Source organism: Erinaceus europaeus, chromosome 7 (genome assembly GCF_950295315.1).
Source record: "Erinaceus europaeus chromosome 7, mEriEur2.1, whole genome shotgun sequence".
NCBI classification, from domain to species: domain Eukaryota; kingdom Metazoa; phylum Chordata; class Mammalia; order Eulipotyphla; family Erinaceidae; genus Erinaceus; species Erinaceus europaeus.
In genome coordinates, this window is record NC_080168.1 from 19,734,659 (window position 1) to 19,747,782 (window position 13,124).

The 13,124-nt window shown below is 40.7% G+C and overlaps 1 protein-coding gene across 1 annotated transcript in view; it reads left to right on the forward strand.

Annotated features, from left to right (window-relative positions):
* Positions 1 to 13,124, forward strand: part of ABCA12 (ATP binding cassette subfamily A member 12) — a 224,964-nt gene that overhangs the window by 171,646 nt on the left and 40,194 nt on the right. Inside the window, exons 29-34 of the mRNA XM_060193951.1 lie at positions 1,297 to 1,515; positions 3,165 to 3,361; positions 4,131 to 4,291; positions 6,339 to 6,575; positions 7,061 to 7,211; positions 12,441 to 12,693. Coding sequence (XP_060049934.1) covers positions 1,297 to 1,515; positions 3,165 to 3,361; positions 4,131 to 4,291; positions 6,339 to 6,575; positions 7,061 to 7,211; positions 12,441 to 12,693 — 1,218 coding nt within the window. The remainder of the gene's footprint in view (positions 1 to 1,296; positions 1,516 to 3,164; positions 3,362 to 4,130; positions 4,292 to 6,338; positions 6,576 to 7,060; positions 7,212 to 12,440; positions 12,694 to 13,124) is intronic.

Below are 13,124 nucleotides of genomic sequence, written 5' to 3' on the forward strand. Positions count from 1 at the left end.
GCTTAGAGGGGGAGATTTCTAGGAAGCAATAAGAGGCCAATGAAGAAAAGGAATAGAGAAGAATTTTGAAGTGGTTGTCATTTTAGCTGCGAAGGTCCTTAGAACTCTTCTGAGTATAAAGAATGAAGTATGTTATTTTTATCTCATTGTGTATCTGTGGAAAGAGATGCATACTGTCTCCATTACCTGTTTAATCTGCAAGTATTCGCCACAGGTCTGTTGTATACAAGTCATTTATTTGATGCCAAGAAAGAGTAGTAAGAACACCGATATGGGGATGGACAGTGTCGCACCTGGTTGAGTGCACATGTTACAATGCACAAGGACCCAGATTCAAGCCCCTGGCCCCCACCTGCAAGGGAAAAGCTTCATGAGTGGTACAGTAGTGTTGTAGCTATCTCTCCCTCTCTATCTCCCCCTTTCCTCTCTATTTGCCTCAGTCCCTATCTAATAATAAGTAAATTATGTTAAAAAATAAAAAAAGATCCTTTTCCTCACCATATAGCATGATAGGAAATGGATATTAAATAGTTTCTCAGTTTACTAACATTCAGTAATTACTTAGGAAAGAGCATTCTAGTCACAATATAAAATCAGGGGTTGGAGATGGCCAAATAACATGTAGGAAGTAGTTAGGAGCCTACAGTGATATGTAGATAAATAGTCGTGGTGATTTGTTCTGTGGTGTTTTGGGGGAAAAAATAGACATGGGTGGAATTCTGAGCCTAAAGTAGCAGGATGCTACAAAAACAAACAAACAAACAAAAAGCCAGTTTCTGTATTCCAGGCTTGCAGAACTATCAGTTGTAAGTATATCTGTGATGTGGTAGAAGATGAGTGTGCAGGTGTGTGGACAAAGATCATGAGTTTAGTTTGAAATAATATTGAGTTTGCTGGCATCTCGGGAAGAAATAGCATTGTTGAATGTATAGAGCAAGTCTACGTGGAGTGATGAGGTCTCAGCTATTGATAAAATTTAAGGCTAATGGTCTTCAGATAGTATCTAGCAAATGTGTTTGCTCAAGACAGTATACTTGCAATTTAAAAACTCAGCCATTTCTGTCAGTTTTACGGCTGCCACCATGACCACCATTACTATTATATAGACTTTATGGGTCACGCTATTTTTAAGAGCCTAAAAGTAATTTTTAATTTTTATACCCATTTAATACCACTTTTTTTTTTCATAAAAGAACTTTGCCTAAGAAGACAGTATAGTCCCCCCCCCCAACAACTGAAATATAGTCTTAAAATCTAGTTTGGTTCTTAACTAATTCAGCTTTTCTTCATTTCTAGCTCCATGTTGACTGGACTGTTTGGAGCCTCAGCAGGTACCATCTTCGTTTATGGAAAAGATATTAAAACAGACCTAAACACCGTTCGAAAGAACATGGGAGTCTGCATGCAACATGATGTCTTGTTTAGTTACCTTACAACAAAGGAACACCTTCTCTTGTATGGCTCCATCAAAGTGCCTCACTGGACTAAAAAACAGTTGCATGAGGAAGTGAAAAGGTCAGTGATAATAGAAATGAGAACATACATTGCTAACTGTTCTCAAAGAGAAGTCAAGCAACAGAACAAATACCAACAGAAATTTTTTTTTCAAAAAAATTGTTTTTTTCTGGTTTTCTACTTCTCTGGTTCTGTTCTATTATTATCTATATCACGCAGTTATTATACTGGAATTGTTTGCCTCTTCATCTCTGACTCTCATATTGCCTGAAAACATGTTTCTGATCTCTGTGGCTACAAGCTAGACTGTAAGCTTGTGTCCTTCCTTCCATAGTCTGCTCTTCTCAGAGGAGCCAGGGTGATCTTTACAAGCTACAGATCAGACTGTGTCATCCCTGGATTTAAAACATTGTGGCAGCAGCTGGCAGCTGGGGAAATAGCTCAGATGGAAGAGTGCAGGATTTGTATGCCTGAGTACTGGCACATGTCCTGGACATTATTCTCTCTCTCCCTCTCTCTCTCTCTCTCTCTCTCTCTCTCTCTCTCTCTCTCTCTCTCTTTCTCTCACCCCCCCTCTCTCTCATATGAAATAAATACAGTCAATCTTTAGAAAATGTGTGCTGGCTTCCTAGAACACTTAGTGTGAAGCTCAGTTATGTTCTTAGCATAACTATCTTACCCCACTCATTTCTGACCCAGCGCCTTCTCTCCCCCTGTTTCTGCTCAAAGCACAGTAGCTCAGCTGTACGCTTGATTTTCTAACTCCACCCTCAGGTCTTTTCATCTACCATTCCCTCTATCTCAGTCATCTTCCTCAGATATATATCTGACTTACTTAACAAGATTCCTGTTTCTGTTCAAACGTCACTTTCTCTGAGTGTTTTTCAGATAACTCTCTTGGTGAGATGAGAAGTTGTATCCATGTGCCAAAAACTGTAACTGTAAACCATTAACTTCCCAATTAAAATATAAAGAAAAAATAGATTCATCTCCCATACCACCAAAAACCAGAGTTGAGCAATGCTCTGGTAAAATAAAATTAAAAAATTCCTAAAAAATGCTAGTCCTATACAGTTGCTTATCTCATATACCCTGACTTATGATATTTATTACTACCTGGCATATTACATATTTATTTAGGAATATGTTGATCATCTGAATTTTTCCCGTGTATCTCCTAATATGAATGAAAATGCACATACTAGAACACAACTCCCATATGAGTAGGAGTGTTATCTGCTCACTGCTGTTTTTTCCCAGCACCTAGAACTGGTGTACAGAATGTACAAAGAGGGGACAGGGCAGTAGCGCACTGAGTTAACCACAAGAACCCCGGTTCTAGCCCCATGCTCTCCACCTGCTGGGAATATCACTTCCCAAGTGGTGAAGCAGGTCTTCAGGTTCCTATCATCTCCCCCCTTTTTTCTTCTCTCCCCCTTTCTAGCTTTCCCTCCTCTCTCAATTTCTCTCTGTCCTATCCAATAAAAAATGGAAAAAATGGCTACCAGAAACAGTGAATTCATAGTGCCAACACTGAACTTTAATGATAACCATGGAGGCAAAATAATAATAATAAAATAAAATAAATCAGAAAAACAGAATGTACAAAGACTCCACAAATATTTCTCAAATTAATGAGTGCCATTGTATTTTTCCAATATTCAGATGTCCTTTCTGTGAAAAATAACCACCATGCATTATTTTTGAAGGACATTAAAAGATACAGGGCTGTATAGCCATCGTCATAAGAGAGTTGGAACATTGTCAGGAGGAATGAAAAGGAAGCTATCCATCTCCATCGCTCTCATTGGAGGGTCAAGGGTGGTCATTTTGGATGAGCCATCTACTGGAGTTGACCCATGTTCTCGCCGAAGTATATGGGATGTTATCTGCAAGAACAAAACTGGTATGAATACTTTTCCTCTAACTCCCCACCCAATCAATCACAGCTTTGCCCTCTGGGGTGCTCACAGACAAGTGGAAGTCTTTTCCTGTTTCTGATCTCCACTGATTATCTCAAACAGGCTCTTCCTGTTCCCGTCTTCTCTTCTCTCCTACCAGCTAAATGTCTGGGTCAATTAGTTAATATCTATGTAGTGCCCACTGTGAGTTGAACACTTAACTGGCCTTGTTTTAAGAGCATAAAAATAGGATAGAATAGCATCTAATAGAAATTCCAAATTCTGCCTTGAGAAGCACAGAATCTAATTAGAGATACCAAACATACATAAACGAAAATAAAAATAAACTGAAAACAGACTAAATAAGTGGTAACAGGATGTGAAGTAAAGGAGCAATCAGAGTGGAGTGGATTAATCAGAGAAGAATATGCAAAAAGTTTTTTAAATCACTGCTTTTTTTCATAGCAAAAAAAAAAGGGGGGGTGAGGAGCATGGAAATAGAGTCGAGTGAACAAACTTCACAGAATAACAGGCTGTGTGCGTGCCCACACTGAATGACGGATATTGAAGCATAGGGCATAAGAACACCCTTTTGAATTTCTTCATTATTTTGGAAGCTCATTCTGGTCAGTTTCTATAGTTTGTTTTTGTTATTGTTGTTTATAAAATGGGACTCTTCTCATAAGTCACAGGATTGGTTGGTGCTAACTCTATGTATTTTGGGAAGTGTGACCTCATTTTTCATTTTCGGTTGTTCTCATCTGTATTTTCAAGCCAGAACAATCATTCTGTCAACGCACCACTTGGATGAGGCTGAAGTACTGAGCGATAGAATTGCCTTCCTGGAACAGGGTGGGCTGCGCTGCTGTGGGTCACCCTTCTACCTCAAGGAGACTTTTGGGGATGGCTACCACCTCACACTCACCAAGAAAAAGGTTTGTAGGAAGAAAAAGTGCCTCACTGGGAAGTCATAAATTGAGTTTTATGTGAAACTTGGGAAGAAACCCTCCATCTGTGCAAAAATTACTATTGTAATTTAGATTCTTGTTTCTTGAATGTGTGTGGGTACCGAACACTGGTTGGTCTTGGTTAAGCTTAGAATTCTGATTCCTTTTGATGAATTTTTAACTCAGCTGATCTGGGAGGGGACTCCTGAATGGACTTCAGCTCAGTGAGTTCCCAAGTGATGCAGATGTTACTGGTCTGAGGATTGTGCACTAAGTAGCAATGTTCTAGGTGGAAAATGGTCTCTATCCTCAGGCTAGTGATAAAAGTCTGTCTTCAATTTTTTTCATTAGTTTTAATTAGTAATTTAACAGTGCTTCACGAAACCACAAGATTTCAGGGGTGCAATTTCACACTCACACATGGTGTATGTGTATAAGTCGTCACACCTTCCACAAAAACTCTGTGCCCCCTTCCCACCTCAAAACCAATATAGTGCCATGAATTTTAAGAGACAGCTTAAAATTATTTTGGTTACTATTATTTTTTTAAGTTCATTTGTTTTAGCTATACTCTAGTATAAACACACCCATTATGTAGTGTCTATCAGCTGTTTGGTTATTTCATTTTGCATCATCACCTCTAGTTACATCCATTTTGTCCCAAATGATTCACCTTTACTTTTTTATTACTGAGTAGTGTTCTACTGACTATATATCCCATAACATTTTATGTAGTCATCTTTCATTGGAAATTCAGGTTGTTTAATTATTTTCATCCTTTTAATTCTTCTTTTAATATCTCAACCTGTAAGACTAAAGGTTGAATTTTTCTGCACTATCAGAAGCAAACAAATAGAACATATAGTCGTGTATATACTTTCTGGTCATCATTCCTGTAGTGTAGACTAACTCAGACCAGAAATGGTTTTTCATCTTTGAAGAGCGCAAATGCTGACTAAAGATCCCTGTACCACTCAATACTGTGCAAGATGTATATGTTGTGAGGCAGGTTTTGACTTCTAGCATTTATTTTATACCTCCTTCTCATATAACTCTAGGATAAAATAAGTATGCAGTCTATTGGTATATTTATTAATTCATTCAGAATGTATGGATTAGTTGTATATTGTGCCTAATTGTGCACCCAAAGCATTGTTCTAGACAGTAAGGACAAAGAACTGAAGAAATTAAAGTCTCTACTCTCATGGAGTCCATAATGTGAAGAAATGTGGGGGGAATTCAGATGATATAGTCAAGCAGTCAAGTTTATTAGCACAAGATAAATGCCATTGGTAAAAAAGAAAAGGAAAAGAAGAAAGAAAGTGAACAGGGGCATTGGGAAATGCTGGTAATAGGATAGTTAGAAAAGGGGTTTCTGAAAAGGTAACAATTGGCCCAGAAGGTGAGAGGGGCAAAAATATGTTGGCAAGGAAATAACAGTTATGAAGGATCTGTGGACAGGATACACCTGAGTCTGAAACTCTCTGACAGTCACACAGACTATTGTCACCAGAATGGAGTAAGTGAAAGAGAGAATGGCAATGAGTTTGAAGAAGGAGGAGTGCTGGGTGAAGGAATAGAATGAGTAGTGACTATAAATAAGTTGAAAAACAAGATCAGAAAGGAAAACACTAAGCAAAACTTGGACTGGAGTTAATGTATTGCACCAAAGTAAAAGACTCTGGGAGGGGGGGTTCGGGTCCTGGATCATGATGGCAGAGGAGGACCTAGTGGGGGTTGTATTGCTATGTGGAAAACTAGAAAATGAAATGCATGTACAAACTATTATATTTTACTGCTGACTATAAGCCATTAATCCCCCAATAAAGAAATTTTAAAAAGAAAAGAAAAAAGAGTGAGTAGTTACAACTTACAGAGAAGTGAAGGGACCCCAAGAGGGAAAGGAAAACTGGAGAAGTGATGGATGGATGGTCTGACTCGATTCTGGGATGGCCAAAAGTAACTTGCAACCTTTGATTAGGGGCCTCCCCACTGTAAGGAGAAGGGCGTGTTTAATTTCAGTTTTTGTCTCTAGAGTCAAAATCTAAATGCAAGTGCAATGTGTGACACAGTGGCTGTGACAACAATGATCCAGTCACATCTCCCTGAAGCCTACCTGAAGGAGGACATCGGGGGAGAGCTTGTTTATGTGCTTCCTCCATTTAACACCAACGTATCAGGGGCCTATCTGTCACTCTTGAGAGCACTGGACACTGGCATGGGTGACCTGAACATTGGCTGCTATGGCATTTCAGATACCACAGTGGAAGAGGTACTTCTGGTTATTTCCAATGCTCTTAAAGCTGATGTAATTTGATCTTTCTTTGGAATGAATGGTCCAAATTTAAAAGAAAAGAAATACTGCTTAACAAATATTTAGTAATAGGAGAAAATCTTCAAGTGATTTCAATGCCATTCTTTTAGGGGGAAAAATGACATTGAAGAACTATTGATTTACAAGGCTGTTCTTGTCACTGGGGTAGTTTCATACCTCCCCAGTGCAGGTGTTAGCACAGCACCCACCACCAATTTGTCATCTCTCTTTACCACAGAAGGACTGATGTGTGAGAATGGACACGTGTTGCTTCGACTAGAGAGCACATTGTCTTTTTCTGATACAAAAAAATAATTTTTTTCACTTAAAGTCACACTCATTTGTCTCAAATGTGACAAAAATGTGAAATCAAAATTGAAGTTAGAAGCCAGAAAAGACATGTATTTTCTGTGCTAACAGATCACTCTGGCTTCTTTCCCTAGGTCTTCCTGAACCTGACTAAAGAGTCACAAAAAACTAGTGATATACGTCTTGAGCACTTAACACAAAAGACCATTGGGAGCTCCAGTGCCAATGGCATCACGACTCCTGATGACCTATCTGTGAGCAGCAGCAATTTCACAGACAGAGATGGTATGAACCTAATGTGGATATTTTGCTTAATTCCAATATCTTTTTTTTTTTAATGGGAAATTCTTTTTTTTTTATTTTTTATTTGTAAAAAGGAAACATTGACCAAACCACAGGATAAGAGGGGTACAATTTTGCACAATTACTGCCACCAGACTTCCGTATCCCACCCCACCCCACCCCTGATAGCTTTCCTATTCTTTAACCCTCTGGGAGTATGGACTCAAGGTCATTGTGGGATGCGGGAGGTGGAAGGTCTGACTTCTGTAATTGCTTCCCCGCTGAACATGGGCGTTGACAGGTCGATCCATACTCCCAGCCTGTCTCTCTCTTTCCCTAGTAAGGAAGGGCTCTGGGGAAGCAGAGCTCCAAGGCACGTTGGTGGGGTTGTCTGTTCAGGGAAGTCTGGTCACATCATGCTAGCATCTGGAACCTGGTGTCTGAAAAGAGAGTTAACATACAAAGCCAAACAAATTGTTGAACAATCATGGACCTAAAGGCTGGAATAGAGCAGATGAAGTGTTGGGGGTGGGTCCTGTCTTCCATTTTGTAGATAGCTAGTAAGCATATTTTAGTTATATTTCAAAGGGCCTGTAGCTATACTAGTTTTTTTGTTTGTTGTGGTTTTTTTTTTTTTTTTTGCCTGAGCCTGAAATCTGATATGCCAGTGGATCCAAGTCATTGTCTGGGGAGATGATGCCATGGCTGGGAAAAGGACCAGAAAGCTGGACCAGGGAAGAGAGTAGTTCCCTAATATGGGAAAGGTGTATAAATATTGTTGATTGTAAACCCCATTGATTTAATGTGATCTGAAGCCCATAATTAGCTTAGGAGCCTGTGTGACCTCTACATCCCTCTAGATCTGAGCTCACATTCTGTGGTCATGAGTAGGAACATTCCATGCTGCCCCAGTATCAACCCATCTTCCTCAGGTATAGCATAGAGTATGTTGTCCATCCTCCCTTTGGAGGATGGAACATTCTCTACCATTGTTGATCCAGCTGAGGGCAAGGTCCTATTGGTAACTCCAATATCTTATATAAAAAAGACAGTGGCAGGACAATTTTGTTTGTTTGAACTTTAAATATTAATTTTAAAATTTTAATCACTAGAGAAATAACCTTTTTTTTTTTGCAACCGGGGTTATTGCTGGGATCAGTGCCTGTACAATGAATCTATCACTCCTGTAGCTGGGTAGCTGGGGGAGAGGGGCTTTTTTCTTTATCTGATAGAACAGAATGACACTGGGGGGCAGCTAGAGAGGGAGAGAGACAGAGACATATGTAGCACTACCTCAACTGCTTGTGAAGCCACCCCTGCCTCTGCAGGTGAGGGGTGGGGAGTCTAACCCAGGTCCTTGCGCATGGTAATGTATGCGCTTAATTAGACCCCATGCTTTCTTTTGAAAAATAAAACATTAAACCAAATTGAATTCTATGTTTTGAAAGCATTTTAAGGAAGTAAATGACTATTGCTACGGTTGTATCAAGTAGTTCTCTGTAGCAGAAGTCATCTTCAAGATGTAAGTTTCATATCTGTGTAAAACAATTAAAATCCTCCTTGCTGTTGGTGCTCTCCACAAAGTTACCTTGTAAAATAGCTCGCTGTCTGTATTAGACATTTTTAAGTGGAACGACAGTCGTGAAAACATTAAAAATGAAGAAGTCGTGATCTATATACACAATGGACTGCTAAGAATGATGAATTCACCCTTTCCAGCTCTTCCTGGATAGAGCTTGAAGCATGTGAAGGCCAGAAAGCATGAAATAGACCAGAAAGGAAAGGATAAATATGGGATGATCTCACTCATGTACAGAAATTGAGAAACACGAACAGAAAGGGGAAACGCAAAGTAGAACTTGGACTGGGTTTGATGTATCACACCAAGTAGAGAATGTGTGTGCGTGGTCTGTGTGTGGGGACTGTGAGGAGGAGTCCTCTCAAGTCCTCGTGCGTGATGGTGGAGCAGGGCCTAGGCTGGGGGTGAGAGAAATTTGAGAAAATTTTTGCACCGGTATTAAAAGCTGTATTTACTGTAAACCATTAATCCCTCTAGAAAAAAAAAAAAAAAAAAGGAAAACACGATGGGCCGGTACAGCAGCTCCTTTGGGTAGTGCGCATACTCTGCCGTGCAGGTGACCCAGGTTTCAGCCTGGCTCCACGACACTCGAGGAAGCTTCAGTGCTGTAGTATCTTTCCCCTGTGCGTGCCTGGCTGCCTGCCTGCCTGCCTGCCTGCCTGCCTGCCTGCCTGCCCCTGCCTGCCTGCCCCTGCCTGCCTGCCTGCCTGCCTGCCCCTGCCTGCCTGCCTGCCTGCCTGCCTCTGCCTGCCTGCCTGCCTGCCTGCCTCTGCCTGCCTGCCTGCCTGCCTGCCTCTGCCTGCTTGCCTGCCTCTGCCTGCCTGCCTGCCTGCCTGCCTGCCTGCCTCTGCCTGCCTGCCTCTGCCTGCCTGCCTGCCTGCCTCTGCCTGCCTGCCTGCCTGCCTGCCTCTGCCTGCCTGCCTGCCTGCCTGCCTCTGCCTGCCTGCCTGCCTCTGCCTGCCTGCCTGCCTGCCTGCCTGCCTGCCTGCCTCTGCCTGCCTGCCTGCCTGCCTGCCTGCCCCTGCCTGCCTGCCTGCCTGCCTGCCTGCCTGCCTGCCTGCCTCTGCCTGCCTGCCTGCCTCTGCCTGCCTGCCTGCCTCTGCCTGCCTGCCTGCCTGCCTGCTTCAGTGCTGTAGTATCTTTCCCCTGCCCCTGTGTCTGTCTGCCTGCCTGCCTGCCTGCCTGCCTGCCTGCCTGCTTCAGTGCTGTAGTATCTTTGCCCTGCCCCTGTGTCTGCCTGCCTGCCTGTCTCTCTCTCCGGAGCAATGAAGCCAGGCAATGATAAAACAAAACTGCACTTGAAAAAAAAAAAGATTTATGGAACTTCACCAGCAAGTATCTAGTGACCCCCCCCCCCAACACACACCCCTTCACTAAATCATTCAGGTGCAGAAAAAATGCTTTGGAGGAAGGGCCTCTTTTTTTTTTTCTTCTCTCTTTCTCTCCCCCTCTCTGTCTTCCCCTCCTCTCTCCATTTCTCTCTGTCCTAACAAAGACATCAGTAATAACAATAATAACTACAACAACAATTAAAAAAAATAAATTAGCGTTATGAAATAAGGACTGGGTTCATAACACATTCTTTATATGCATGACTGTATTACTGGCAACCTCACCAAAGTCCTCTTAATTGACAGAGCTGGACCTGATTGCTAAGGGCCTATAGTAGCAACTCCCACTTCCGGTTCTTCATATAAAACACGTTTGAAAAATCATGGCTTTTTTTTTCTTCTTGTAACTGGCCTCTTTTGAAAATAACTTTTACCTCTTTTCTCCTCTCCCTGACAGTTAATTTATATGTTTGGCAGCACTACTTAAGGAAGCATATAAAAATAGTGAATAAATGATTGAGCAGTCATTTCTATAGTTTACTCAAATTAGGAAAAATCTCCAGGAAGAGAATTTTTAATTAAACTTTGCCTGACTCTAAAGCTAAGAAAAGATCACTTCTGATGCTTGTCTGATTCTGGACTTTGACACTCATTGCCCTCTAACATTACCTTCGTTTATCATTTTTTGAGGGGATACAGTTTTTGAGTCTATAGAACATCTCTAATAAGAAAGTGGTCATCTGCTTCAGGAAGTAAGTGTTCCATATTTGCCCCTGCCTCTGTCTCATTATTTGAAATGATCCTTTGACCAAAATGTTCCCCTCATTGACATTATGTTAGAAAGCACAATTACTCCATTTGATACACCTGTAAGTCATCCACATGTAATTTCGCAAGAAACAGAAAAGCATACTAATTAACTTAAAATATTCAGCTCCTACAATTCCCCTTTGCAGAGATGTGTGTTTGCATTTAAACTTGTTGAGATTGTTTAATTGGAATTCATTTCAAATTAAGCAGCTTTGTATTTTTCCTTATCAGCTAAATGGAGATCATGGTTTTTTTTGTTTGTTTGTTTGTTTTTTGTATGTGTGTGTGTATGCTGTATACTTTGTGATGGAGAATTAAGAACATATACAGAGCTGACAAATCCTGTCATCTTAGCACATGTAAAGGAATGATGGGAAGCAGGCCTTTGGACAGCATGCTGTATCTAGAATTATTTTTAAGGGTGAGGGCACTACTAAAATTTTCAACTATAGGAACGCCACTGAGGAAGCAGTGGTTTCTGGCTTCACCAGATGTTTTTACTCTCCAGTGTCATAGCATTTTCCTCAGAACCTGAAAAACATTTAGACAGATAGGGTTTGTGGGTAGACAGCTTATTGCCAATGAGTTCTTCCTTGTGATTCTAGTGTTGAGATTAAAGTTGTGGTCCATGTCCAGCGGAGAAGCAACTACAGAAGCCAGACTTTCCACCTTCTGTACCCCATAAAGATCTTTGGTCCATACTCCCACAGGGATAAAGAACAGAGACGCTTCCATTGGAGGGGCTGGGATACGAAACGCTAGTGAAGGAAATTGTATGGAATTGTATCCCTCTTATCTTACAATCTGGTTAATCATATTAAATCACAATTTTTTTTTTTAAAAAAAGAGTAGAGTTGTGAAATGCTCTGTAACAAGTCGAAGCTTGTAACAAGAAGGTCATCATTAAGTATATAAATCCAAATTGTGATAGAGGAGTCTGTTTCCCTTTCCCCATACTTGGAAAGTCATTGCACTTCACATCAGAATGAAAACCAACTGGACTTACAATCACTATGTTGCCCACAATAGTAATGGCTTCTTCAACTGGGCGATCTTTTGATTTCTGCTTGCACTATTTGAATTCAATCTTTTGATAGACACTTGAGTATTGGTATTCATAATAACACTGAATCTACACTAAGGCTTTGGATATTAAGGACATTATTAATTTATGAACTTCTAAGCAGCTAACTTTGGCATGTAAAACTACTCTTGTCTGTTTTGTATGTAGTGATTTATAATTTTCAAAACTGCTTTACATCAGCCCTATGAAATAGATATTATGATGCTCAGTTTTCCTAAAGAATGTGCTTTGACCCAAGACTGATGAGTAAACATTTGACCCACAATCCAAATTGCTAATACCCATACTCTTCCCCACTTTATTCGAGGACTAATGGCTTACAGTATAGTTGATGACATAATGGAATAATGTCCATATTTTAAAGGTACCATTGCTACCTGACTTATTAACATTTTCAAGAATCATATAGTTCTGTTTTTCTCTATCAGACAAAGTCCTGACCAGAGGAGAGAGGTTGGATGGTTTGGGATTGCTACTGAAGAAGATAATGGCCATCCTCATTAAAAGGTTCCACCACACCCGCAGGAACTGGAAAGGTTTCATTGCACAAGTGATCCTCCCCATTATCTTTGTGACTACCGCCATGGGCCTTGGCACACTGAGAGATTCCAGCAACACTTATCCAGAGCTTGAGATCTCTCCATCTCTTTACGGTACCTCTGAACAGACATCCTTCTATGTGTGAGTTTTTTTTTAAAAGAAATTATTTATTTATTCATGAGAAAGATAGGAGAGAGAAAGAACCAGACATCACTCTGGTACATGTGCTGCCAGGGATTGAATTTAGGACCTCATGCTTGAGAGTTGAGAGTCTAGTGTTTATCCACTGCACCACCTCCCGGACCACAAGTTTCTTTCCTTTAGTTCAAATGCCATTTCCACAATACCCCCTCAAAGGTGTGCTTGTGTCAGAATGAACACTGTGATATGTTGAAGTATAAAGAAGCCAGCAACCATGGTGCCTAATTCTGCCAAAGGAATGAATGGCTTGAGTTACTGCAACATAACATTGCTATCACTAATAACTTTTTAAGAGCAATTTCTTGGTGCAATGATAAAGTAGATATTTATAGTATTGACCAGAAATTAATCAAGATGGGTTAGCTGCAACT